Raw genomic sequence first — 24,067 nt, 5'->3', positions numbered from 1 at the left:
GGTGCCGTGCTGAGCAGTCAGCAGCCCCTGCCTCCCAGCACGTTCCCATTGACAGCTTTTGCCTGAGTTGGACCCGTTGGAGACAAGGATCCCTTTCCTGGAACTGATGGGGTGGAGCGGGTTTCTGAGCACCAATGTCCTGACTGGTGGGTCTTCTCTGCCCCACAGCCTCCACAAGGTGCTGTTCACGGAGCAGCCAGAGACGTACTACAAGTGGGACAATTGGCCGCCCGAGAGTGACCGCAAGTGAGTGAGCCTGTCGGGCCAGGGCTCCTGTGTGCTCAGAGCCATCTGCCGTAGGAAGATCCCGTCAGGGTCCGGGGCCAGCTGTGTGTTCTTAGCAGCCATAATGCCATCCCTCCTTGTGGCCGTGGGTGCTGCTCTTCTCTCACGTTGGTGTCTCTGAAGTCACCTTCACTCCCAGGGATGCAGCCACCACTGTGTCCACGTGACTCTGACACTTCCAGGACGTCTATACCCACCTCCCCCTCACACACCTCAACATACCGCCTGCCCCTCCTCCAGGCAGCTGCACATTCTCTTCCTCACCTGAGTGTTCTGGAACCACACTGCCCTCAGCCCTCCTGGGCTCCATCTCCAGCCCATCTGCCTCGGGTGCTTCTGTTACGTGCTGGGGGGTCTGTACCTGCCCGGCTCTGAGCTTCTCAAGTGCGAGAACTGGCTCGCTGTTCTGTGGGACAGCAGAGCCTCTCCCTGTTGGCAGTAGGAACAGGTGACCACGCACGTAGCTACTGAGGCCACGAGAAAGGCCGGGTAGTTTCCCACTCCATGACCCATGGGTGGGCAGACGGCCCCTCCTCTGCCAGCCGTGGTGGCTTGCCACAGGGAGTCTGGCCCTCATCCTCAGCCCCATGCAGGGGTCTTGCAGGCTTGGAGGTGGCCCCTACCAAGTCAGTCCACCCTCCACTGCCCACAGCTTCTTCCTGCGCCTCTGCTCAGAGGTGCCCATCCTGGAGGACACCCTGATGCGTATCCTGGTCATCGGGCTGTCCCGGGAGCTGCCGCTCGGCCCTGCAGATGCCATGGAACTTGCTGACCACCTGGTGAAGCGAGCCGCAGCCGTGCAGGCGGATGGTGAGGGTCCCTTGGGGCTCTGCTGTGGGCTTTGTCCTGGACCCCTCTGGGTGACAGTCCCATGCTGGCCTCTGCTCCCTCATGACTGCAGAAGCCGTCTGGGTGCTGGGTCCTCAGCAGTGTCTGCCTCCTCTCGAGGAAACCACGTTTCAGCTGAGCCTCGTGCCCTTCTACTCAGCCCTAAATGGGCTGTTCCTGGGGGGTAGGGTACTCAGAAGTGTGCTTGTGTCTTTGGTATCTGTGTAGTCCTTGCACCATTCTGGGTTTTGCCCTGGAATTTGCACTCCTTCCCAGCGTGATCGAACCACAGCACAAGCCTTTGTCTCCCTTCTTTCCTCTCCTCTCCTTTAAGGCGATCTTAAATCTAGCACTGCTACTCAGCTCTGAAGCCTGCTGGGAGAGCCAAGGGCTTACTAGTCCCTGCCCTGGTCATGCCCTGCATCCTCACCTCTGCTCCCTGTGTGCCATCCTGCCTCCCGCCACTGCCCCAGCCCGTCCTTGTGCTGCTCCAGCAGAGCCCTGTCTTCTCGCTCTCTGACGCCCCAAGGCCAGACTCTGTGCCTTGGCTGTCCAGGAGTGCATGTGAATTCTGGGGCATGTGTGGCTCTTGGTTCTAGATGTGGAGGTCCTGAAGGTGGAAAGAATCCAGCTGATCGACGCAGTGTTGAACCTGTGCACCTACCACCATCCTGAGAACATCCAGCTCCCGCCCGGGTAAGACCTGCGTGACCTCAGCCTGGTGGGTCAGGCACCCTGCAGTCCCCACAGCACCCCTGTGGCCGGGCTGCAGCCACCTGCTCCCCCTCTGGGGCCTGCCCCGCCCCTTGGCTCCCCCAGGGGTGAGCTCTCTGTGGGCTATTCTCAGAGGCCTGTGAGGCTAACGTGGGTGTTGAATGACACACAGCCTCAGTTTCCCCACTGTTGCCTGGTGTAAGTGATCCACTTCCCTGTTATCTTCTCTTTTTGTCTCCAACTCATTTGTTTTTTCCCTGTATTTATTTGCCTGCATGCTTTATTTTTTACGCAGCAATAAGTTTATGCTCTATTTTTTAACAGCTTTATTGGGATATAACTCATATATATTTCACCTATCCAAAGCGTACAATTCAGTGTTTTTTAGTACATTCACAGGATGTACTATCTTCACTATCATTTTAGAACTTTTTCTCCCCTAAAAGGAACCCGTACCCACCCATTAGTTGTCACTCACCATCTCCCCACTACTCCATCCCCGCTGCCCTCAGCAACCCCTAATCTGCTCTCGTTTCTGTGGACATTCTATGTAAATGCACCATACAATATGTGGTCTTTGTGGCTGGCTTCCTTCTCTGGGCACAGTGTTCTCAGGGTGTCATGTTGTAGTAGGTATTGGCACTTCATTCCTTTCTGTGGCTGAGTAACATTCCACTGTGTAGCTAGACCACGTCGCGTAGCTTGCTTCTTCCACTCACCAGCTGGTGCACGTTGCAGTGTGTCCACTGTTTGGCTGTTTTGAACAGTGCTGCTGTGCACGTATGTGTACAAGTCTCTGTGGCCGTGTGATTTCAGTTCTCTTGAGTGGATGGGTGACCAGGAGCGGACTTGCTGGGCTATGTTTAACTGAGGAACCGCCAGCAGCTGCTTCATCTTATATTCTAGTTTCTCTGTGTTGTCACCAACACCTACCGCTCATTTTGATGTAGCCATCCAGGTGGATTATCGCCTTTTGGTTTTGGTTTACAATTTTCTAATCACTGATGATATTAAACATCTATTTGTGTATTTATTGGCCATTTACGTATCTCCTTTGGAGAAATGTGTATTCAGGTTCTTTGCAGAGGTTTTTTTTTTTTTTAATTTTTAATTTTTTTTACAGACAGGGTCTCACTGTATCATGCAGGCTGGAGTACAGTGGCATCATCATAGCTCACTGCAGCCTTGAGCTTCTGGGCTCAAGGGATCCTCCTGCCTCAGCCTCCTGAGTAGCTGGGATTACAGGCACCACCACACCCAGCTAATTTTTCTATTCTTAGTAGAGAAGGGGTCTCACTCTTGCTCAGGCTGGTCTTGAACTCCTGAGCTCAACCAATCCTCCTGCCTCGGCCTCCCAGAGTGCTGGGATTACAGGTGTGAGCCACTGAGCCCAGCCAATGCTTTGTGAATATTTTCTCCCATTTTATAGGTTGTCTTTTCACTTTCTTAATAGTGTCTTTTGACACAAAAGTTCTAAATTTTGATGAAGCCCAGTTTATCTTTTTGGGGGGTTTTCTGTGCTTTTGTGTCATACCTGAGAAACCATTGCCTGGTCCAGACTCACAAAGATTTAATCCTGTATTTTCTTCCAAGGGTTTTATGGTCTCAACTCTTGCATGTAGGTCTTTGGTCCATTTTGAGTTAGTTTTACTTATAGTGTGAGGCAGAGGTCCAACTTCATTCTTTTACGTGGGGATGTCCAGTTATCCTGGCATTATTTGTTGAAAGCCTGCTCTTTCTCTCATTAAATGATGTTGGCACCTCATCAGAAATCACACACATGGGTGTGTTTGTGAGCTCCTGATTCTTCCGTTGACTCTCTTCCGTGGTCTGATGAAGCCCAGTGTATCTTTTCATTGCTGCTGTGGCCTCTGTATCGCTTAGCCACACTCATGAAGGTTTAGTCCTGTTTTTGCCTAAGAATTTTATAGTTTTAGCTCTTAATATTTAGGTCTACTATGCATTTTGTACACCGTGTTCATGGGGCCCAACTTCATGTTTTACGTGTTGATATCCAGTTGTCCCAGCACCATTGTTGAAAATACCGTTCCTTCTCCATTGAATGGTCTTGGCACCTTGTCAGTAATCAAGCCTAAATGTGAGGTTTCGTTCCTGGACTCTCAGTTCTGTTCCATTGGTCTGTGCATCTGTTCTTACGCCTGTACTGTCTTCATTGCTATAACTTTGTGTTAAGTTTTGAAATTGAGAAGTGCGAGTCTTCCAACTTTGTTCGTTTTTAAGATTATCTTGGCTATTCTGAGTTCTTGCACTAACGTGGATTTTACAGTCAGCTCATCGCTTTCTGCAAAAAAGCCAACTGGGATTTTGTAGGGATTGCATTGCTGTCGTGTTTATGAACCAGATCTCAACTTGTGCATATGGGTTGTATTTCCATTTGTCTGGAGCTGTAGTTTCTTTCGGCAGTGTTGTGTAGTTTTCATTGTAGAAGTCTGAAATTGTTATACCTGAGCATCATGTTCTCCATGATGCCGCTGCTGGCGGGTTTTCTGTGTTTCTTTTGTGGGTTGCTGGTGCGAGCTCTGCCTTCCAGCGGATTCTCTTCCACTTGGTGGCAGACACACTGCTGCAAGTCGTGGTCTCACCTTACTCCATTCTTTCTAGAGGCTGTAATCTTTCACCACCCAAGAGGACTGTACTTTAATGATGATTACATTATATGTGACTTTTTAAATGCTACTTCAGTTACACATTGATGGATACTGAAGTTGTTTCTCATTCTCTGATATAAAGAATAAGGATGACTGACATTGATTGAACATTTATTACTTTACCAATGTTCATGGTTTATAGATGGGAAACTGAGGCTTAGAAGGGTAAGTAACTGCGCAGGGAGAGAGCTGGAGCTTGGACCTGGACTCTGAGCCGTGCAGCACCGCACGTGTGCCTGGGCAGGTGCTGCTGCAGGACGGTGCCAGGGCCGGGGGGCTTCGAGGCACCAGTGTGGACAGTGCGGTCATTAAGCAGGTGCCTTCTGGTTCCTTGCCTCTCAGGTATCAGCCCCCGAACCTCGCCATCTCCACCCTGTACTGGAAGGCCTGGCCGCTTCTGCTGGTTGTCGCTGCCTTCAACCCCGAGAACATCGGTGAGCCCTTCTGGCCAGCTCACAGGCGTGTGGCACGTGTTGATGCTTTCCCACTGGGGCAGCTTGTTCATCAGGACTTGGGATCCAGCCCAGTTGGGGACTGATGAGGACGTGGGTGAGGATGGGGTTGTGCCTGGTGCCTGTTGGGGAGCCTGGCCAGCCCCTCTGCTCTTGCCTTGTCCCCTAGGCCTGGCCGCCTGGGAGGAGTACCCAACCCTGAAGATGCTCATGGAAATGGTGATGACCAAGTGAGTCTGTGTGTCTTCTCGGTAGGACCAGGGGCGGGGTGCGGGGAGGCAGGGCCAGGTCTCTTTTACGCTCATCCCTGGTTTCTGTTTACCTGTGGACTGGGGGTTCTGGATCTGAGTCTGTCGCATTTTGGTGTCTTTTTCCCTTATTGGGGGCTGGGGGGTATGGATTGAGGTGCCATGGAAGCCTGTGAGGAGCCTTGCAGGCCCACCACCTGCCCGGCAGCACTCTTGCCACTGGAGCAGAACAGGGCAGGCTGGTGGATGTTGTGACGCTGGGAGGATGTGGGGAAAGAATTGGAAGCTGGGTGACACAGAACCTCAAGGGGCAGAACAAGTGTCCAGGTGGGCTTTACCAGGACCCCTTCTTGGGGCCGGCAGCAGGTGAGCTGCACCAGTCAGTTCCATGCAGGTGGGTGCTGGACTGGGCACAGCCTGAGTGGTCGAGGTTGGGGGCTGTTGTGATTGCTGCTTGCCATGAGCTGCACCCGAGTGTGTTGCTGCCCAGACAGGGCAAGGGCGTGATGTGCTCTGGGCCAGGTGTCTGGTCTAGCCAGTGAGGGCACCTCACAGAGGGTGGCGGCCAGGACAGAGCAGAGCCTGAAGCTGTGGCGTGTGGGGACCCGGCCTGTGCCTCGGTGTGGCATTGTGACTGGGCCTGTATGTGGCCTAAGGCCAGGACACACAGCTGCTTCCTTCACATCTCCCAAGGGCTGTCATGTGGCTGAAGGAGCACGCTGACTTTGTGGGGCCTTAGGGACAGAACCCAGATGAGGGACACCATAGGGAGGCAGATTCTGGAATATATGAAAGGAGATAGACTGTTAGTGTGTTCCAGAAAGTCGCCTATGCCTTTGAGTGCAGCGAGTCCCTGCCTGTGGAGGACCCACAGGGTAGGTGGAGGCCTGTCTGGGTCCATTGCAATAAACAGGGCTCCCAGCACTCGTGGCGTGGAAGAGATGGCGTCCTGGAAAGAGGCTCTGGGGCTCTGACGCCGGCTGGGCTGGTCCTGATGGGGTGTCGTTCCGTGTGGGGGAGGGAAGAGTTGGGCTGCGTTCTTTGGAGAATGCTGAGGCGGCTTCTCTGCGAGGTCTCAGCTTTGACAAGCTTTGGGGACTGCCCCACCAGGGCACCCCCGACGCTCCTGACAGCTCACACTGTGGGCCAGGCAGCAGTGTTGTTATGAGTTTCGACCCTGTTTGACTTTGAGTGCGGTCTGATAGGAGCGGGCCTTTGACGGGGGCAGATAACAAGTCCTCCCTGTCTGGCCCAGCAATTACTCCTACCCCCCGTGCACCCTGACGGACGAGGAGACCCGCACGGAGATGATTAATCGGGAACTGCAGATCTCCCAGCGGGAGAAGCAGGAGATCCTGGCCTTCGAGGGGCACCTGGCAGCTGCGTCCACCAAGCAGACCATCACCGAGAGCAGCAGCCTCTTGCTGTCCCAGCTCACCAGCCTGGACCCCCAGTACGCACCGGCTGTGCCCGCACACAGCCCGAGTCGCGGCGGGCAGGGGGTTGGTGTGGGTGGAACAGAGCCCAGAGGAGCATGTGAGGCTGCCCCTAAGATGCCTCCCCCTCCTGGTCCCCACGTCACTGGCTTAGTCCTCTGGGGAGCCAGGCCCTGGGCACAGCTGAGGTCAGGACGTGTCCTCAGTCACAGGGAGTGCTGCTTCGGCTGGGGGGTGAGTGGCGTGTGGCTCTCTGACACACTCATGTCCTCTGTGACCCCCAGAGGGCCCCCCCGGAGGCCCCCGCCTCATGTCCTGGATCAGGTGAAAGGCCTCAACCAGTCCCTCCGCCTTGGGCACCTGCTGTGTCGGAGCCGCAGCCCCGACTTTCTCCTCAACATCATCCAGAGGCAGGTGCGTTCTGCCTCGGGGATCCTGGGGGAGAGATGGAGGTCCCCGGGGGTCGGCCTGGAATGTTCCAAAGGCTTCAGTGGGCTCTGGCACTAAGCAGCATCATGGCCAGAAGAGGGCAGAGCACACCTGCATACAGGCAGCACCATGTGCCAGCTCCATGGGGCTCAGCCTGAGCTCAGGGCTGGCAGGAAGCGGTGCTGGACAGGGGAGGGTGCTGAGTGTGGGCCACCTGTGTCATCCCCCAGGCCTCCTCGCAGTCCATGCCCTGGCTGGCTGACCTGGTGCAGTCCAGCGAGGGCTCCCTGGACGTGCTGCCCGTGCAGTGCCTGTGTGAGTTCCTGCTGCATGATGCCGCCGATGATGCCGCTGCCGCCTCTGGGGAGGAGGAGGACGAGGGCGAAAGCAGAGAGCAAAAGGCCAAGAAGCGGCAGGTGCGTGTCCACCCGCAGTCCCGCCCCTGGCCCCACCCCACGGCCCCTGAGAGCACCTCTCGTCCCTACAGAGACAGCAGAAGCAGCGACAGCTGCTGGGCCGCCTGCAGGACCTGCTGCTGGGCCCGAAGGCTGACGAGCAGACCACGTGTGAGGTGCTCGACTACTTCCTGCGGCGTCTCGGCTCCTCCCAGGTGGCTTCCAGGGTGCTGGCCATGAAGGTGAGGTGTGCTGGCAGCCTGCCCGTCTCTGTGCATGTGTGCCCTTTTTTTTGTGTGTTTAAATGAACGCTTCGCCCACCCAGACTTTTTTCTAAGTGATTTTCGTGCATAGAAAGGATGCCGCTGGTAAAGTTTGAAAGCACCAAAGCTCTGTTGCTTGTGTGCTGTCCCTTCCCTGGGTGGCAATGGGAGGTAGTCTGAGAGTGACTTAATGAACTGGTATATGCGGAATCTTAAAAGGTGTTGAACAGAAGCTTTTTAGAGAAAGTAGTTCTTGCTTCTTTTTCCGAGCTGTCGTGGTCATTCTGATGGGGAACCGGCAAGTCTTCCTTGCCTAGGGAGCTCTACATTCTCTATACAGCACTTTGAGGGCACGTGCTTGTCCCCCCAGTTTGGAGGTAGACCCCTGCCCGTGCGTTGGTGGCGGCTGGGCCCAGCCCCGTGTATCTGCTCACAGGGTCTGTCGCTTGTGCTGTCGGAGGGCAGCCTGCGGGACGGGGAGGAGAGGGAGCACCCCATGGAGGAAGATTCGGGAGACGCGGACCTGCTACAGGGCTACCAGTGGCTGCTGCGGGACCTGCCCAGGCTGCCGCTGTTTGACAGCGTCCGGAGCACCACCGCCCTGGCGCTGCAGCAGGTGAGGGCACCGGGCGGGGCTGTGGGACGGGCTGGGCAGCGAAGCAGCAGCACTGCCCTGAGGAGCCACACAGAGCACCACCCTCCATCCCAGGCCATCCACATGGAGACTGACCCGCAGACCATCAGCGCATACCTGGTGTACCTGTCGCAGCACACGCCGGTGGAGGAGCAAGGCCAGCACAGCGACCTGGCCCTGGTGAGTTGGGGGCAAGGCCAGCACAGGGACCTGGCTCTGGGGGGTCAGGGCCAGCAGTGCCATGCCCTGGGCTGGAGGCTTCTTGTGCTGAGGGAGGTGTGGAGGGTGGCATGGCACTGGGCTTTGCCGTCTGTGTCCCTTCCTTAGTCACCGCTGATTCCATGGAGCATTTCTTCCCTGACCACAAGGTACTGTGGGGCTTGGAGGCCTCGGTGGCCTTTGAGGCCTTTGTCCTCAGAGTTTTATGCCAGCACACAGCCTGGGGGTTCTCACTGGGCCCCTCATCAATATCATTGTAAATTTCTAAACACCGTGTCTGGATCATGTGTAAATATCGTGTTTACAATGGCCTTTTCCTTCCGGTCTTGAAAAGTGCATGTTTCTGGTGCTTGTGGGACAATGTCTGTGGGCCAGTTTCCTCCTTTCTCTGCGCGCTGTGGCGGGCAGTGGGCAATGGCAGCCACTGTCAGGGCGCAGTCACTGTCCTTGGCTGTGAGAGCCATGTGCTCTCCCGAGGTTGTAAAGGCCCCGTCTGCTCTCGGCGGTGCTGCCGTCTGCGTGAGGGTCTGCGGCACTGAGGGGCTCCGTGTCCCTGCCATCATGAGCGCAAACGTGCTGGGACAGCCAGCCCTCCTGGCCATTTGTGGTTCGAGAGTGTGGCCCGGGTCATGGCGAGCCTTGCGATGAGCTGCGTCTGCCGAGGCCCTGGGGAGCCTCTGACGGGCCTGCCCTCCCCCACAGGACGTGGCACGGCTGGTCGTGGAGCGCTCCACCATCATGTCCCACCTCTTCTCGAAGCTGTCCTCCAGCGCCGCGTCGGACGCCGTGCTGGGCGCCCTGCTGTCCATCTTCTCGCGCTATGTGAGGCGCATGCGCCAGAGCAAGGAGGGCGAGGAGGTCTACAGCTGGGTAAGGCGGCTGCTCAGCGCCCGGGCCCCAGGGCCCCTGTAGTCCCCCAGCAGCCCCCATTTCCTTCTCTTCTCCCTGTAGTCAGAGTCTCAGGACCAGGTGTTCCTGCGCTGGAGCAGTGGGGAGACGGCCACCATGCACATCCTCGTGGTCCACGCCATGGTCATCCTGCTGACGCTCGGCCCACCCCGAGGTGAGCAGCAGCCGGGCAGGCGGCCCCTGCGGGGTCTGCCCAGGCAGGTCATGGTGCTCCTCTTCTAGGCAGGAAGTTGCATGGTGGGAGGACCCACCACGCTGGCCCAAGGCTGTTTCGGGCAGCTCTCCTTCGCCACTGTGCCTTGGTTTCTTATTTTTTAAAGTGTGAGTTAAAGTGCGTCCCCGCCTATCTCAGTGCTTTGTGGAAGCGCGTGAGGCCTGCACATGGTAGGCACTCCCCAGCTCAGGTGTGTGCAGCCGCCCTCGGTGCCCGGGAGGCTGTGCCCAGGGCACCGTCCTCGTTCCACGGCCAAGCGACAAACTCTGGGTTTCTCAGCACGCGGCCACAGCACGTGGCTGCCTAGACATGCCTCACTGAGCCCCAGAGCCCCAGGGTGTGTGGCCCTGAGGACTTGCTGGCCAGGGCAGCGTCCAGAGCCTGGTGAGCCCAGGTCAGCTGAGTCCTCTTTGCCTGGGAGCCTTCCATCCCCTCCCCCTGGTTGACTGCTAGGGGCAGCTTTGCACTGACTTGATGGTGGAGGGAGTGAGGGGAGGGGACAGAACCCCCTGCCAGAGTGGTGACCCCTGTCCAGGCAGGTGGAGGTGGTAGCCACCAGGTGTGTGGTCACAGGTGCTGCCATTGGGAGGGCAGTAGGAGCAGGCTGGGCCTGCTGGGTTTCCCATTGGCTTTGTGGAGCCGGAGAGCTGGAAGGGACTGGTCCAGCCAGGCAGACTTGACCCAGAGGGCACGACCTGCCCATGGTCACACAAGACCTCTGGGGCAAGTGGCTCTGTCTTGAGGCTTTATCCCTCAGCTGCCCACCTCTCACAGTGGTTGCGAGCACTAAGTATGTCAGTTTATGCAAAGCACCTGGTGCCTAGTAAGTACTTGTGCAGCGCTTGTCTCCCCCATTCCTCTGAAGCCTCAATTCCCCCCGCCCCATGAAGGGAGGACTTGCACCAAGTGATGCCTGGGTTTCTCCGGCCTTGGCGCTGGGCTGTTATGGGGTTCTGGGGCTCCTCGGGTGATGAGATTTGGAAGGCTGCTCACCCCACTGTCTTCCCCGAAGCCGGTGACGGTGAGTTCCAGGCACTGCTGGACATCTGGTTTCCGGAGAAGAAGCCCCTCCCCACCGCCTTCCTGGTGGACACCTCCGAGGAGGCCCTGCTGCTGCCTGACTGGCTGAAGCTGCGCATGATCCGCTCGGAGGTCCCTCGCCTGGTGGACGCGGGTATGGACCCAGGCTGGGCTCGGGGGAGTAGGGAGGGCCTGGCGCGTGGGCCTCGGTGTGCTCCGGCTGTTGCAGATAAGCAAGGACAGGCTGGTGGCCTCTCGGACCTCTGGGAGGCTCCTAGGCACCCCTGTACCTCAGTCCTGGCTGGGGGCCCTGTGCCGGGCTCTGGGAGGAGACCCAGTGCAGCTCATGCCCACCCTGCCGAGAGTGGCCCGCGGTCTGGTAGTCAGGCCCAGGGGCCTGCGGTCAGGGGCAGAAAGGAGATAAAGTGGTCGGGGGCAGCAGGGGAGGTGGTGGGAGCCTCTGAGTTAGTTCTTGGAGGACTTCGGGGGTGGAGTGAACTGCAGTGAGAGGCTGGATGGGGGGGCCTGAGCGAGCATGGGTCAGCGGCATTGGCACCTGGGCAAGGCAGGGGGACTTCGGGGGGCAGTTTGGTGAGTGGGTGGGGTTGGCGTGGGAAGTCCAGTGAGATGTACACAGAGGAGTCTGGACCCCTGTATGCTATGGGGAGCCCTCGGTGACTTCAGTGGGTCACACTGTGGCAGCCGAGCACCGAGAGGAGAGTGCACCGTGGCCTGCGTGCAGCTGTGGGGCGGGGAGTGTGTGGTGCTGGCCGGGCTCCTGCTCTGTTGGGGCTCCCGCCTCTGCAGCGCTGCTGTGAGCCTTCCCAAGCATCCGCCCCTCCCTCCGAATTGCTGTCTGGGGGGTGGGGCAGACCCAAGGTGATCCTGAGCCCCTGCCACCCTCCTGTGGGTCCAGGATCTCTGAGTGGGGGGCTGCCTAGCGAGCGCCACCCCAGGCTTGCAGGGCCGCTGAGCGAGCACCGCCCTCAGCTCTGCAGGACCTGGAGCCGCAACAGCTGCTGCTGTTCGTGCAGTCTTTCGGCATCCCCGTGTCCAGCATGAGTAAGCTCCTCCAGTACCTGGACCAGGCGGTGGCCCACGACCCCCAGACCCTGGAGCAGAACATCATGGACAAGAGTGAGAGCCAGGGCTCCGTCCTGTCTGGCAGCACGTCCTGACCAAGTGCCTGGGCCCCCAGGCGGCCAGGCCCTCGTGCTGGGCTGGGGGCCAAGGTCGGGTGTGGGTGTGGGTGGCACTCACGGGCGGGAGGGTCAGTGCCAGGTACCCCACTTGGACTTGTCTTGAGGTCGCCTGAGGTGCTGGAGGGACCTCTGGACACTGGCTGATCCTTGCAGGGAGATCCTGTAGCTCAGCTGTCACCAGCTCTGGTGGATGGGAGCATCCCAGCTCGGGTTCCCGTGGGAAAGGGAAGTGTTTTCTACCCCTGGCCCAGGTGTTACTCACCCCCGGCTGCTGTCTTGCAGATTACATGGCTCACCTGGTCGAGGTCCAGCACGAGAGAGGTGCCTCTGGGGGCCAGACATTCCACTCCCTGCTCACAGCCTCCCTGCCCCCCCGGCGAGGTACAGCTCACTCCTGACACACAGCACCCATGCCCAGGGCTCCCCAGGGCCCAGAGACTCTCCTGGCTCTTTCCTTGGTCAGCCTTTGCCTCTGGCCAGGGTGTGAGCACCTTTTCAAAGTCTGTCCTCCTCATGGGCCTGAGCGAGGCCTGGGGTCCCCAGGGAGTGCAGATCCTCTGTGGGGCCCAAGAGCCAGCTCTTCTTTCTGGTGACGGCCCCGGGCAGGACTGGGCTTGGTTTGCACGGTGCCCTCTCTGGGAGCTGGTCAGCATCCAGCCACGATGGTCCCCTTTCTCTGTAGATAGTGCAGAGGCACCGAAACCAAAGAGCAGCCCAGAGCAGCCGCCGGGCCAGGGGAGGGCCCGTGCGGGGACACAGATCCGGGTGCTCGGCCCCGAGGATGACCTGGCCAGCTTGTTCCTGCAGGTACCGACAGTGCTGTGCATGGGTCCCTCGGCCGTGCCCCTCTTGCACACGTGTGTTCTCCCCCACCTCGTACACGCAGCAGCCTTTACGCATGTGCCTACCTGATGCTGGCACGCTGCACTCAGGTGTGCACACCCCTCACGCTCTCAGATGGGTTCCCGGGGGCACAGGCCTGAGTGGAGGAAAGGGAGGGCGCCCTCCCTGCCGTCCTTACACGCCCCTCTGCGCTCGGCGCCCTGTTTGGTGTGTGGAAGCCGAAGTCTGCAGGGCTCCCTGCAGTAAGGCCTGGTGAGCACCTGGCTGGCCCGGGGTGCCTTTGTCCACCGTGCAGCTGCCAGCACAGGTCGCAAGGGCCCTGGGCCTGTCAGTCCACAAGGTTGGGGCCACAAATGAACAGGGACCTGACTGGGGATACGGTCCTGTCACGGGAGCCACGTGAGGGGCATGCAGCCTCCTGATGCCCCACACCCTCTCTGTTCCAGATCTTCCCGCTCAGCCCTGACCCGCGCTGGCAAAGCTCGGGTCCCCGGCCCGCGGTTCTCGCTCTGCAGCAGGCCCTGGGCCGGGAGCTGGCCCGCGTCCTCCAGGGGGACCCTGAGGTGCCGGGCATCACAGTGCGCTTCCTGCAAGCCATGGCCACCCTGCTCAGCTCCCCGCATGGTGGCGCCCTGGTGCTGTCCATGCACCGCAGCCACTTCCTCGCCTGCCCACTGATGCGCCAGCTCTACCAGTACCAGGTGCTCGGCCGCAGTGGGAACTGAGGGAACGGAAAAGGGTGGAAGGTAGAGGGTGGAGGGCTCAGCCCCTGAGGAGGGCCCTGGGCGTCCTGAGGCTGCCCCGTCGGGCTCGGTTCTTAGTTCCTGCGTGAGGAGCGGCATGGATGCTGTCCGGCAAACAGGGTGCAGGGCTAGCTCGGGCCCTGCTGTGTGTGTACAGCTGCCTGGGCTCAGCGATCTGGCCCCGTCCACCTCGTTTCCCTGCGCTGATGTGAGTTTCATTTATTGTATTTGTGTTTCTTCATTTTTATCCATGAACCGTAGAAAAATAAGTTGCCAGGGCTTGGACACTTCAGCAGCCTCGAGGCTTTGAAAGGATCTCTGCGGGGTTGTCCGGGTGTGTGCTGGGGAGGCAGATGGGAAGGGTGGGTCCCACCTCAGGGTGACTCTCGCCGTGGGGCCCACCCCAGCCTCCTGGCTGCTTCTCTGAGATTTGGGTACCTGGTTCCCGGTTCCTCCGAGACTGGTGAGTGAGGAGTCAGGCGTCCTTGCTGTGCAGGGCTGTGGCTGTCTCTGACGAGCATAGCCCATGTTCTGCTGGCTGTCCCCACAGCGCTGCGTGCCCCAGGACACTGGCTTCTCCTCGCTCTTCCTCAAAGTGCTCATGCAGATGCTGCAGTGGCTGGACAGCCCTGCCGTGGAGGACGGGCCCCTCAAGGCCCAGCTCAAGCTGTTTGCCACCCAGTACTCTGCCAGGCGCAGGATCAGCGACGGTGAGGGCAGGGTTGGGGTAGTATGCAGGGTGCAGCCAGTCGGCACCTGCGGGGGATCCTGGGCACTGGGCTGGCATTCACAGCAAGTGGCCAAACAGCTTGGTGCATAGAGGCCTGCGGGTGCCACGGGCTCCTTCGGGGGGAAGGTGCCCACGGGGACCAAGGGGAGTCCTTCCACTTTGGGGCCTCCAGGGACGGGGCACGCTCAGAGGAGCTAGGGCAAAGCCACAGGCAATGGTGGTCACGCAAACTCTCCCGCAGTGCGAAGCGGGCTCCTGCACCTGGCCGAGGCCCTCACCTTCCGCCAGGACCTAGAGGTGGTCAGCTCTGCTGTCCGGGCTGTCATCGCCACCCTGAGGTCTGGGGAGAAGTGCAGCGTGGAGCCAGAGCTCCTCAGCAAAGGTGCCGTCCCTGTGGAGACCCCCAGCCTAGAGACAGGCACCTTCTGGCCACCCGGCGGGGGGGTGGGCAGTGGCCACTACACGCCGTCCCTGCAAGGTGCCTACAGAGGTCCCCTCCTGACTTCCCAAAATGGGCTTTTCTTGGGAATGGGCTGGAACGTCCCCCTTGGGGACTCCCTCCACCACCGTAGCAGAGCAGGATATACCGTGCTATGCTCCCTGCCCAGGAGCTGCTGTTGGGATCCACACCCAGCACTGGGGAGCTCAGCCCCACTCGGCAGCCTCCCAGACCTGACAGTGACCCAGGATGTCCCTCTGTCCCTTGCACAGTCCTCCGGGGGCTGATCGAAGTGAGGTCTCCTCACCTGGAGGAGCTGCTGGCCGCGCTCTGCTCTGCCACCACGGAGGCTGCCTCTCCATTTCCGGCCTCGAAGCCCATCGTGGTGGTGAGCTCCCTGCTGCTGCAGGAGGAGGAGCCCCCGGCCCCGGGGAAGCAAGGCACTGATGGCGGCAGGTGAGCTGGAGAGCCGAGGGCAGGCCCAGACAGGTGCCCTGGCAGCCCTCCCCTGAGCCTCCTCTGTCCCTACAGCCTGGAGGCCGTGCAGCTGGGACCCTCATCCGGGCTCCTTGTGGACTGGCTGGAGATGCTGGACCCTGAGATGGTCAGCAGCTGCCCCGACCTGCAGCAGAGGCTGCTCTTCTCCCGGAGGAAGGTGGGGTCTGCGCTCGGCTCTCAGGACAAGGGAGTGGCCCTGGCCTGGGGCAGGGCTCAGGGTGGACATGGCACCCCTGCCATTCTCAGACCTTCTGCCCACTTGGCAGCCAAGAGGAAGAGTGGGGTCTCGCCCTGGCCCAGCAGAGTCTAGGCCTGGGTCACCTGCCTCTCTGGCCAACTCTGACTGCCCAGATGTGGTTGTGGGCCAGGCAGGGTGGGGTGAGCTGTGGTCATCCCGAGGGCAGGGCTGTGGTCAACAGTAGGCAGAGCGAGTGCACGGCACCAGCCCGGGGGAAATGGGGCCCTTCAGGGAGGGGCTGGGTGAAGCCTCAGGGGCACTTCTGCTGCGTGTGGCAGCTCCTGTGTGGAAGTGGGAGGAAATGTGAGCGGCCACCCAGAGCCACCCTGGGTGACGTGAGAGGGCCACCTATCAGGCTGTACACATGCCCCAAGCCTCTCTGCTGGATGTTATCGGCTGACCTTACCCAACAGACCACCCGCCTCCTCCTTTCCCAGGGCAAAGGTCCTGCCAGTGCCCAGGTGCCGTCGTTCCGCCCCTACCTGCTGGCTCTCTTCACGCACCAGTCCAGCTGGTCCACACTGCACCGGTGCATCCGCGTCCTGCTGGGCAAGAGCCGGGAGCAGAGGTGGGTACCCTCCCCATGTCTGTGTGCTCATAGGGCAGCCACCCCCTCAGCAGGTCCGCACCCCCTCAGCCTTGCCATGGCATGGCGTGATGGCCGTGAGGTGCATGTGCCTGTGCTGGCGGCCGCAGATGTCAGTGTTGCTCCTGGTGGTCGTGATAAACACTGAGCTCAGGACCAATGACCTCAGCAGAGAGGGGCCTGGGGGCGTCTGACCCTCTACCCCACTGCTGGTGTTGGAGACCCCTCAGCCCATGCAGGGGGTCTCCTGGTGTCCTTAGCACCGTGGCAACGGTGCGGTGGCTCTTTGTGCCCAGAGATGGCAGGCACCCAGGCTGACCACGGCCCTTACTTGCCCCGGTGCCCCGGGAGAGTGGCCAGCAGGCTGTAGGGGCCCTGCAGGGGTGTCACCTCCGTGGGGACCCAGACCCTGCCCTGGCCTACCCTGCCCAGCGTCACTGGCTCCCACACATGGGTCCCTGCTCTGGCTGGCCCCATCCCCCATATCACGAGGGGAAGCAGTCATGAGAGTAGAGTTGTCATGGGCTGCGGCCTCTCCTTGTGTCCAAGGGGAGCCCAGCGTTGCTGTCCATGCTGTGCCACGGGTGCCAGAGGAGAGAGTGAGGTGCCCCTGAGGCAGCACTGCAGGGCACCAAGCCTCCAGGCCCAGTGGTCCCTCAGTTTGGACAGGCCGCAGAGGGGCAGGGCCAGTGTCCATCTTCCCTCCATGGGGTGCAGTTGGGAGACTTGCCCAAGGCACACAGGAGGGCAGAGTAGGAACTCTCAGGGTGGCTTCAGTGGCCTTACCCCAAGAATGCTCTTCCCGGGAATCTACTTCCTCCCACACTCAGACAGACGGCTCCATGTGCTCAGCCGGAACTCCTGCTTCCTTCTAGATTTGACCCCTCTGCCTCCCTGGACTTCCTCTGGGCCTGCATCCACGTTCCTCGCATCTGGCAGGGCAGGGACCAGCGCACACCCCAGGCAAGTCTTTGGGTGTGGCCTGGCCCCAGAGGGCTGGCGTGTCCTGGGGCTGACTAGTGGATGCCTGGTTGCAGAAGCGGCGGGAGGAGCTGGTGCTCCGGGTTCAGGCTCCGGAGCTCATCAGCCTGGTGGAGCTGATCCTGGCTGAGGCGGAGACCAGAAGCCAGGACGGGGATGCCGCCGCCTGCAGCCTCATCCAGGCCCGGCTGCCTCTGCTGCTCAGCTGCTGCCGTGGGGACGACGAAGGCGTCAAGAGAGTCTCTGAGCACCTGACAGGCTGCATCCAGCAGCGGGGGGACAGGTGCTTAGGGCCCCACCCCCCTGGGGTGCTGCCCTCGTGTGAGGTCTACGGGAGGAGTCAGGGCCTGGGCTGGGCGGCTCCCTTCAGCGAGGTCCAGCCTGTGGCTCGGAGCAGCTCGCAGCAGACAGCCCGACCCCCAACCTGTCCACCCGACAAACCTTGCCTGTCTCTTCCAGCGTGCTGGGCAGACGCTGCCGAGACCTGCTCCTGCAGCTCTACCTGCAGCGGCCGGAGCTCAGGGTGCCTGTGCCTGAGGTCCTGCTGCACAGCGAGGCTGCCACTGGCAGCAGCATCTGCAAGGTGAGGGTGGCAGCTCTGCCTGCTGCACGCCGGACGTCCTGTGCACCCTGGCTGGGGAGAGGGCGGGAGTGGGGAAGCCGTCAGCCCGACAGGCCGCCTTCCCCTGGGCAGCCTGGCTGCTCAGTGAGGAGTAGCCCTTGAGGCTCTGGAGGTACAGGTGGCCGTGGCCATCCCTCCTACGTTGGCAGGGTGATAGACACCCCAAACCAGGACGTGGGGAAATGCGTTTTCTCAGATTTTTAAAAAACGGGAAATGGTGAGGAGCGATGGTGTGTGAGCTGCCGTGCCTGCCCACCCTCCTCTCAGGCGGAGTCTGCCCTGGCACCCACCCCTGCTGCGACTTCTGGGGGCCTGGAGGGAATCTCTCCTTAGAGAAGCCCTGTGGGCTGCGGAGCAGGGACAAGTGTGGCATTGCTAAGCTACGGAGGCTGCACAGGTGTAGTGTCCAGTCTGTTAGGTGTTGACATAGGTGCGCCCATGAGACCATCGCCACAGACAAGGTGGATCACCCACCACTCCAGGAGGGTCCTGGGCCCTGTAGATGCCCCTCAGCCCACTAGTGCTCTGCCGCCACCGTGGATTTATTTGCATTTTCTAGAGTTTTGTGTCCATGCAACTGCAGTGTGTGCTGTTTGGCCTCAGCAGAGTTGAGGTCCACCACGTTGCAACGGGCACACCTCATTGCTGAGTGGTACCCGTGTGTGGACAGGCGGGTCGGTTTATCCACTCACCTGGTGAACATTCGGGTCCACTTCTCTCGAGTGCGCCCCGAGGAGTGGAGGGCTGGGGCTCCCGTGCCCACTCCCTGTCACTGGCCATCCAGTGGGTCTGCAGCCTGCCCTCTGCTCAGCATGACCAAGGGAAAGTTGGCTTTTTTCCATTTTTCTTGTCTTTTTCCACTTATGGATTGCTTTACAGGCTTGAAATTGTACTTTATATGCAATTTTAGCTTTTTTTCCCACTCAACATGTCATTCGGCATTTGGTATTGAGGGGCTAACTTCCAGTACTGCTTGTTTGAGCGTGTCTGGAGCTGGCTGTGGCCTAAGTTCTCAAGGTGCTCGGGAGGCCGGGAGGGAGAGATCCCTCTGGGTGCAGCGTCGACCCGGCAGGGCCCGCAGCCAGGCTGGGTGTGGGGCAGGTGGCTCTGGGCCTCAGAGCTCCCTTCCTCCCAGCTGGACGGCCTCATCCACCGTGTCATCACCCTCCTTGCGGACACCAGTGACTCCCGCTCGTCTGAGAACCGAGGGGCAGACGCCAACATGGCCTGCCGGAAGCTGGCTGTGGCCCATCCCATTCTGCTGCTCAGGTACTGCCCGGCCTGGCTCGGCCACCTGCAGCCCCGGGGAGCCTGGGGTCTGGCCTCGAGTTGGCCTCGCCCTTCCCCACTCCCAAATCCAAGCAGGTGCTCCTGCAGGTGCTCCTGTAGGTGTTCTGAGGCCTGTCCCCATTCCAGATGTTAGTTTACAAGAGGGTTGTATGGCTAGAACCTGATGTTCCCAAACCAGAGCCCCTGCCTGGGGTGCGGCAGCTGGGGCAGGTCTTTTGCTGGCTTTTGGCTGAGCTCCAGGCAGGAGGAGCCAGGCAGACCCCAGTGGGGCAGACCAGAGAAGCCCCCTCCTCCCAGACCGCCCAGCACCCAGGGTGGGATGGGTGAGGGGTGGGGGTAGCGCAGTGCCAGGCCCTGGTTCCCCAGCTGTTCCTGGACCCACAGTACTGGAGCTTGGTAAGCCACGCCGGCGGGTGCCCTCCCAGGGCTGTGTGTGTGTGTGTGTGTGAGCTGGGGGCCTGGGTGTGGTCACCTCTCCCGGTGTCTCATCCCCTAGGCACCTGCCCATGGTCGCTGCTCTCCTGCACGGCCGAACCCACCTCAACTTCCAGGAGTTTCGGCAGCAGAACCACCTGACCTTCTTCCTGCACGTGCTGGGGCTGCTGGAGCTGCTGCAGCCCCTGGTGTTCCGGGGCGAGCACCAGAGGGCGCTGTGGGACTGCCTGCGTTCCTTCGTGCGCCTGCTGCTGGTGCGTGCCCAGCCCTGCCGCTCACTGCTTCCTGCGGACACCCGGCCCGAGGGTTCTGGATTCCTCCCCCAGCTCTGCTGCCTCTGCCCCCAAGGCCCTTGCCAGGCCTGTCTTTCCAGCCAGGACTGGAAAGGCCCCCACAGGAGAGCCGAGCCCCTCAGCCAGGGCCGGGCTGCCTGTCCCATAGTTTCTGCCTCCCCTGCTCCACTGGGAACCAGCTCTCACCCTGAGAAGCCCCTGTCCCCCAGCCTCTTGTGTGCCTGGGAGCCCCTCGTTCCCAAGAAGCCCAGCTCAGACCTTGAGACTGCTCTGTGCAGGGTGTTCCGGCTGTGACGAGCCCATAACCCACCTTGTCGCGTGCCCCAGCTGGGCGCCTGTGCATCTGCCTCGTGAGCCCATGGCGGGGAGGGCCGTGGCTGAGCACCTGTGGGACTGCCATGGTCGGCAGAGGTGGGCATGGCAGCCATGTCCAAGGTGCTCGGCTTCCCCTTTGCAGAACTACAGGAAGTCCTCCCGCCACCTGGCCGCCTTCATCAGCAAGTTCGTGCAGTTCATCCACAAGTACATCACCTGCAGCGCCCCCGCAGCCGTGTCCTTCCTGCAGAAGCACGCCGAGCCGCTCCAGTGAGTGCCTGCCCGGCCCGTGCAGGCTCCCGGGAAGCCTGGGCCTCTGCTGGGGTCCTGCCAGAGGACGGAGGCTTCTGAGAAGGGAGCTCCCAAGCTAAGCAGAGCTGCTGTCTGTGGCACTCGGGCCCAGGCCTGGTCGAGCTGCTTAGCTCTGGGTGCAGAGTCGTGGCGGCAAACGTTTCACTCTGCACCAGGGCCTTCTGAATGGCTCCCTGTGGCCCTCTGTCCCACTTCATGCACATGTGGCCTCCTGCCTGCCCCTCCCCAGGAGTCCTGCTTTTCTCCCACGTTGCCCTGCCTCTGCCTGCCTCTTCCTCCTGGATGAAAGTGTCGTCTTCTCCCCAGCGACCTGTCCTTTGACAACAGCGACCTGGCGATGCTGAAGTCCCTCCTCGCGGGGCTCAGCCTTCCCAGCAGGGCCAGTAGAGCCGACCGGGGCCTGGAGGAGGAGGGCGAGGGTGAGTGGGGCCACGGGTCTGCGGGCAGAGGCAGCGGGGCCAGCCTGCAGGGTCTGATCTTCCCAGGCAGCACGGCTAACCCCGGACCATCCACGGTGTCCTGATGGGGGCTTTGTGGGCCCTGGGACTTCACTGGCCCCCAGTCCGTTTCGTGCATGTGAAGTACTGACTGGTGTGCGGCCCCACTGGCACCCGTCTCAGGTGTCAGCTCCCAGGAAGCCTTCTGGGCCCTGCTGGGCAGGGCTCGCCCTCAGTTGCCCACTCACATCCCCATTTCAGCCCATGGCCTTTACCCGCCTGCTGGTGACATGGAGTCTGTCCCATGCTGGCACCGTCAGCAGGTGGTGGATGAGTGAGCACACCCAGGAGTGCAGGAGGCTAGGCAGTTGCTGGCTGTTGTGGCCATTCTGCAACCTGGTTCCACCAAATTATTTTGAGTGTAAGTCTTTGGCAGTCCACGGAAATGGGGCACAGAAATGCCTTCACAGAGCACGTGCCAGGCCCCAGGTTGCAGAGGGAACAGCTCCCGCCTCGCGGTGCTGCTCCTGGGAGAAGGGAGGACGCGCTCTCCAGCTGGTTGTGGCAGTGCCATGAGGAGCAGAGCCGAGTCTCCAAAGGCCGCTCCCAGTGGGCTCCTTTTGCCGCCACACTTAGTGCCTGCCGTGTGCTTGGCTCTGGGCCGTGGCCAGGGTGCTCTTGGGGAGGGCAGCTCTGGGGCCTGGTCCGTGGCTCCGGCCTCCCCAGCACTGACTCGCTCGCCCTGCAGATGAGAGCGTGGCCGGCTCCCTGCCCCTGCTCAGCGTCTCCCTCTTCACCCCTCTGACCACGGCCGAGATGGCCCCCTACATGAAGAGGCTTTCCCGGGGCCAGACTGTCGAGGGTGAGTCGGGGGCCTGGTGTCGCCCACACGAGGTCAGTGCCTGTTTGGCCACCAGTGTCCTGGGTCCCACAGAGGTTGTAGGCAGCAGCCATCTGGCCACTGACTTCGGGGGCATGCAGGGGACAGGATGGTCCCACCCAGCCATGGTAGGGGTGGGCTGTTTCCACTGGGGGGTCCCCAGAGAGAGGGCGTTAGAGGAAATTCAGGGACCTGGGGGAGCCGGGTGGCTGCTCTGCCCCAGACAAAGCAGGATACCGAGGAGCGCACAGAAACATCCGGGTACTTCAGAGGAAAGGCCGGGGGTGGGGTTGGGGGCAGTTGGTTGTCTTCCAAAGGAGAGCTGGGGGTGGGCAGCAGGCGGAGTTGGGCTGTGGGGCTCGGAGTGACCCGTCTGCAAGTCACTTCCCCTTGCTGGAGGCCAGCTCGTGGAGGCTGGACAGGCGTCTGGTGGGTGGGACTAATGCAGGTCTCGGGGGCTGGGGGGAGCGTGCCTGGGAAAGCTTCCTAGGGCCCACATTGGGTGTCGCTGACCTAGGGAGTTGGGAAGCCAGCAGTACTTCCTGGCACCCCCCTCCTGAGGTGCATGGGGACATGCCCCTTGCCTGTGGCATGGACAGGGGTCCTTCCTGGCCCCAGCAGCTGTGGCCTAACCCACCCTGGCCCTCTGTGCCTGTCTTAGACCTGTTGGAAGTTCTGAGCGATATAGATGAAATGTCCCGGCGGAGACCTGAGATCCTGAACTTCTTCTCGGTGAGCAGGGACGGGCCAGGGAGAGCTGGGAGCAGCCGCTCCAACGGGGGCGCCCAGTAGGGCAGCCCTCCCCAACCCCCTCCTGCCCCGAGCCCCACAGAGCCCTCCCTGGGCCAGGCCCTCGCCCAGATGCTGACAGCACAGCAGGCCCCAGGCAGGAAGTGGCCAGCAGTGAGTGCCTCCGGCTGTCCAGTGGGGAGCTTAGGGAACAATCCCGTCATTGCCACCACCCACCACAAGGTCGAGAGGCTGAGGAGTGAGGGTTTGGGCCCTCGACGGGGGATCACCCTGGTAACACCCTCCACCCCACCCTGGCCAGACCAGCCTGCAGCGGCTGATGAGCTCGGCCGAGGAGTCCTGCCGCAACCTGGCCTTCAGCCTGGCACTGCGCTCCATCCAGAACAGCCCCAGGTGAGCCCGGCATTGCCCCACAGGGCTGAGGGTCTGGCCTCCTGACGGGGCCCTCTGACACTACTGCGGGTGTCACTGCTGGCCCGTGCAGTGGCCAGGTGGCCTTCTAGGCAGATCAGCTCGCCTCGTCCAGCCGGGGCCTGGCGTGGCCTCTGGGGCTGGAGAAGGTGCCCACCAAAGCACGTGGCTCTTTCAGCATCGCAGCCGACTTCCTGCCCACGTTCATGTACTGCCTGGGTAGCCGGGACTTCGAGGTGGTGCAGACGGCCCTCCGGAACCTGCCCGAGTACACCCTTCTCTGCCAAGGTAAGTCACCATCCCTGTGGCTGGCTCTCAGGAAAGGCCTCGGGGCACATCTGCCACAAGCTGCCTGGCCACTGTTGTTGGGAACCCTGAGGTCTGGTCGCGTGGCCAGTGTGGCTTTGCAGGGCCTTGTCTCCCCACAGAGCACGCGGCCGTGCTGCTGCACCGGGCCTTCCTTGTGGGCATGTACGGCCAGATGGACCCCAGCGCCCAGATCTCCGAGGCCCTGAGGATCCTGCACATGGAGGCCGTGATGTGAGCCCGTGATGCCGACCCGCACAGCAGCCTCGGGCCCCAGCATGGCGACTGGGGTCCCTGGGGCCAAGCCCCAGAGGGCCAGTCCCACCGGTGGTCTCACCCAGGCTGAGGGGAGGGTGCTCAGCCCTGAGGCTGGGCAGGACCTGGGAGCAGCTGCTGGCGTGGGGGGCTCCTGTCTGCCGAGGCCGTGATACCTCCCAGGTCTTGGCCCTGCTGCGAGCAGTGGGGGGACACAGCCCTGCACAAGGGGAGGCCAGTGTCCCGGGCAGGTGTGGCAAGGGGCCAGTTGTGAATGAAACATTTTGGATTTTTCGTGTGCTGTCTGGTGTGCTGTGTCCCCACCTGGGGCACCAGGAGGTTGAACAGGATCCTGGGAGGTGGAGGCCAAGGATGGGCCAAGATCCTTGGCTATGGGCATCTCTTTCCAGGAGCTGAGTTGAGGGAGCCCATTCCAGAACAATCTGAGCAGCCAGGGGTGCTGCCTGGACTTGCCTTCCCAAGCAGGGGGTGGGGTGGGGGGGAGGTGAGAGCAGTTCCCGCCTGCAGAGGGCTGAGAAGTGAGCCCAGAGTGAAGGTCACTTCGTCCCCAGGATGAAGCTGTGCCTGGTGGGGGGCCCTGCCATTACTGAGAGGTGGGCAGCTATGTCCCATTTGCAGGGTGCAGGAAGCTGATTGGCCTGAGCCGCACCGGGCTTTTCTCCCTTCCGGCCCATATCTTCCCGTTTCAGTTGGGGTTAGAGCTGCCCCTTCTCCTCTGTCCTCACAGCAGACAGGTCATTTTTCCCTACACAGAGGTGACCCGCC

At 61.0% G+C, this 24,067-nt stretch overlaps 1 protein-coding gene across 4 annotated transcripts in view; it reads left to right on the top strand.

Annotated features, from left to right (window-relative positions):
- INTS1 (integrator complex subunit 1) overlaps positions 1-23,575 on the top strand; it is a 32,351-nt gene extending 8,776 nt beyond the window's left edge. For all 4 annotated transcript variants that reach the window (XM_045542959.1, XM_045542958.1, XM_045542956.1 and 1 more), the window contains 35 exons: positions 169-246; positions 938-1,095; positions 1,713-1,809; positions 4,839-4,930; positions 5,118-5,178; positions 6,452-6,649; positions 6,917-7,046; positions 7,292-7,477; positions 7,549-7,698; positions 8,156-8,335; positions 8,429-8,533; positions 9,275-9,442; positions 9,524-9,635; positions 10,708-10,869; positions 11,706-11,852; positions 12,200-12,298; positions 12,600-12,724; positions 13,207-13,461; positions 14,054-14,213; positions 14,475-14,615; positions 14,945-15,128; positions 15,204-15,327; positions 15,846-15,976; positions 16,870-16,957; positions 17,032-17,258; positions 17,435-17,558; positions 18,733-18,866; positions 19,384-19,576; positions 20,073-20,200; positions 20,549-20,661; positions 21,428-21,541; positions 22,221-22,291; positions 22,611-22,702; positions 22,899-23,008; positions 23,149-23,575. In XM_045542959.1, coding sequence (XP_045398915.1) covers positions 169-246; positions 938-1,095; positions 1,713-1,809; positions 4,839-4,930; positions 5,118-5,178; positions 6,452-6,649; positions 6,917-7,046; positions 7,292-7,477; positions 7,549-7,698; positions 8,156-8,335; positions 8,429-8,533; positions 9,275-9,442; positions 9,524-9,635; positions 10,708-10,869; positions 11,706-11,852; positions 12,200-12,298; positions 12,600-12,724; positions 13,207-13,461; positions 14,054-14,213; positions 14,475-14,615; positions 14,945-15,128; positions 15,204-15,327; positions 15,846-15,976; positions 16,870-16,957; positions 17,032-17,258; positions 17,435-17,558; positions 18,733-18,866; positions 19,384-19,576; positions 20,073-20,200; positions 20,549-20,661; positions 21,428-21,541; positions 22,221-22,291; positions 22,611-22,702; positions 22,899-23,008; positions 23,149-23,264 — 4,753 coding nt within the window. In that variant the 3' untranslated portion in view covers positions 23,265-23,575. The remainder of the gene's footprint in view (positions 1-168; positions 247-937; positions 1,096-1,712; positions 1,810-4,838; positions 4,931-5,117; positions 5,179-6,451; positions 6,650-6,916; positions 7,047-7,291; positions 7,478-7,548; positions 7,699-8,155; positions 8,336-8,428; positions 8,534-9,274; positions 9,443-9,523; positions 9,636-10,707; positions 10,870-11,705; positions 11,853-12,199; positions 12,299-12,599; positions 12,725-13,206; positions 13,462-14,053; positions 14,214-14,474; positions 14,616-14,944; positions 15,129-15,203; positions 15,328-15,845; positions 15,977-16,869; positions 16,958-17,031; positions 17,259-17,434; positions 17,559-18,732; positions 18,867-19,383; positions 19,577-20,072; positions 20,201-20,548; positions 20,662-21,427; positions 21,542-22,220; positions 22,292-22,610; positions 22,703-22,898; positions 23,009-23,148) is intronic.
- The last annotated feature ends 492 nt before the right edge of the window (positions 23,576-24,067 follow it).

The sequence above is a fragment of the Lemur catta genome, chromosome 2 (genome assembly GCF_020740605.2).
Source record: "Lemur catta isolate mLemCat1 chromosome 2, mLemCat1.pri, whole genome shotgun sequence".
Classification (NCBI taxonomy): Eukaryota; Metazoa; Chordata; class Mammalia; order Primates; family Lemuridae; genus Lemur; species Lemur catta.
Note: the sequence above shows the minus strand (reverse complement) of the source record. Positions and strands in the feature narration are given on the sequence as shown.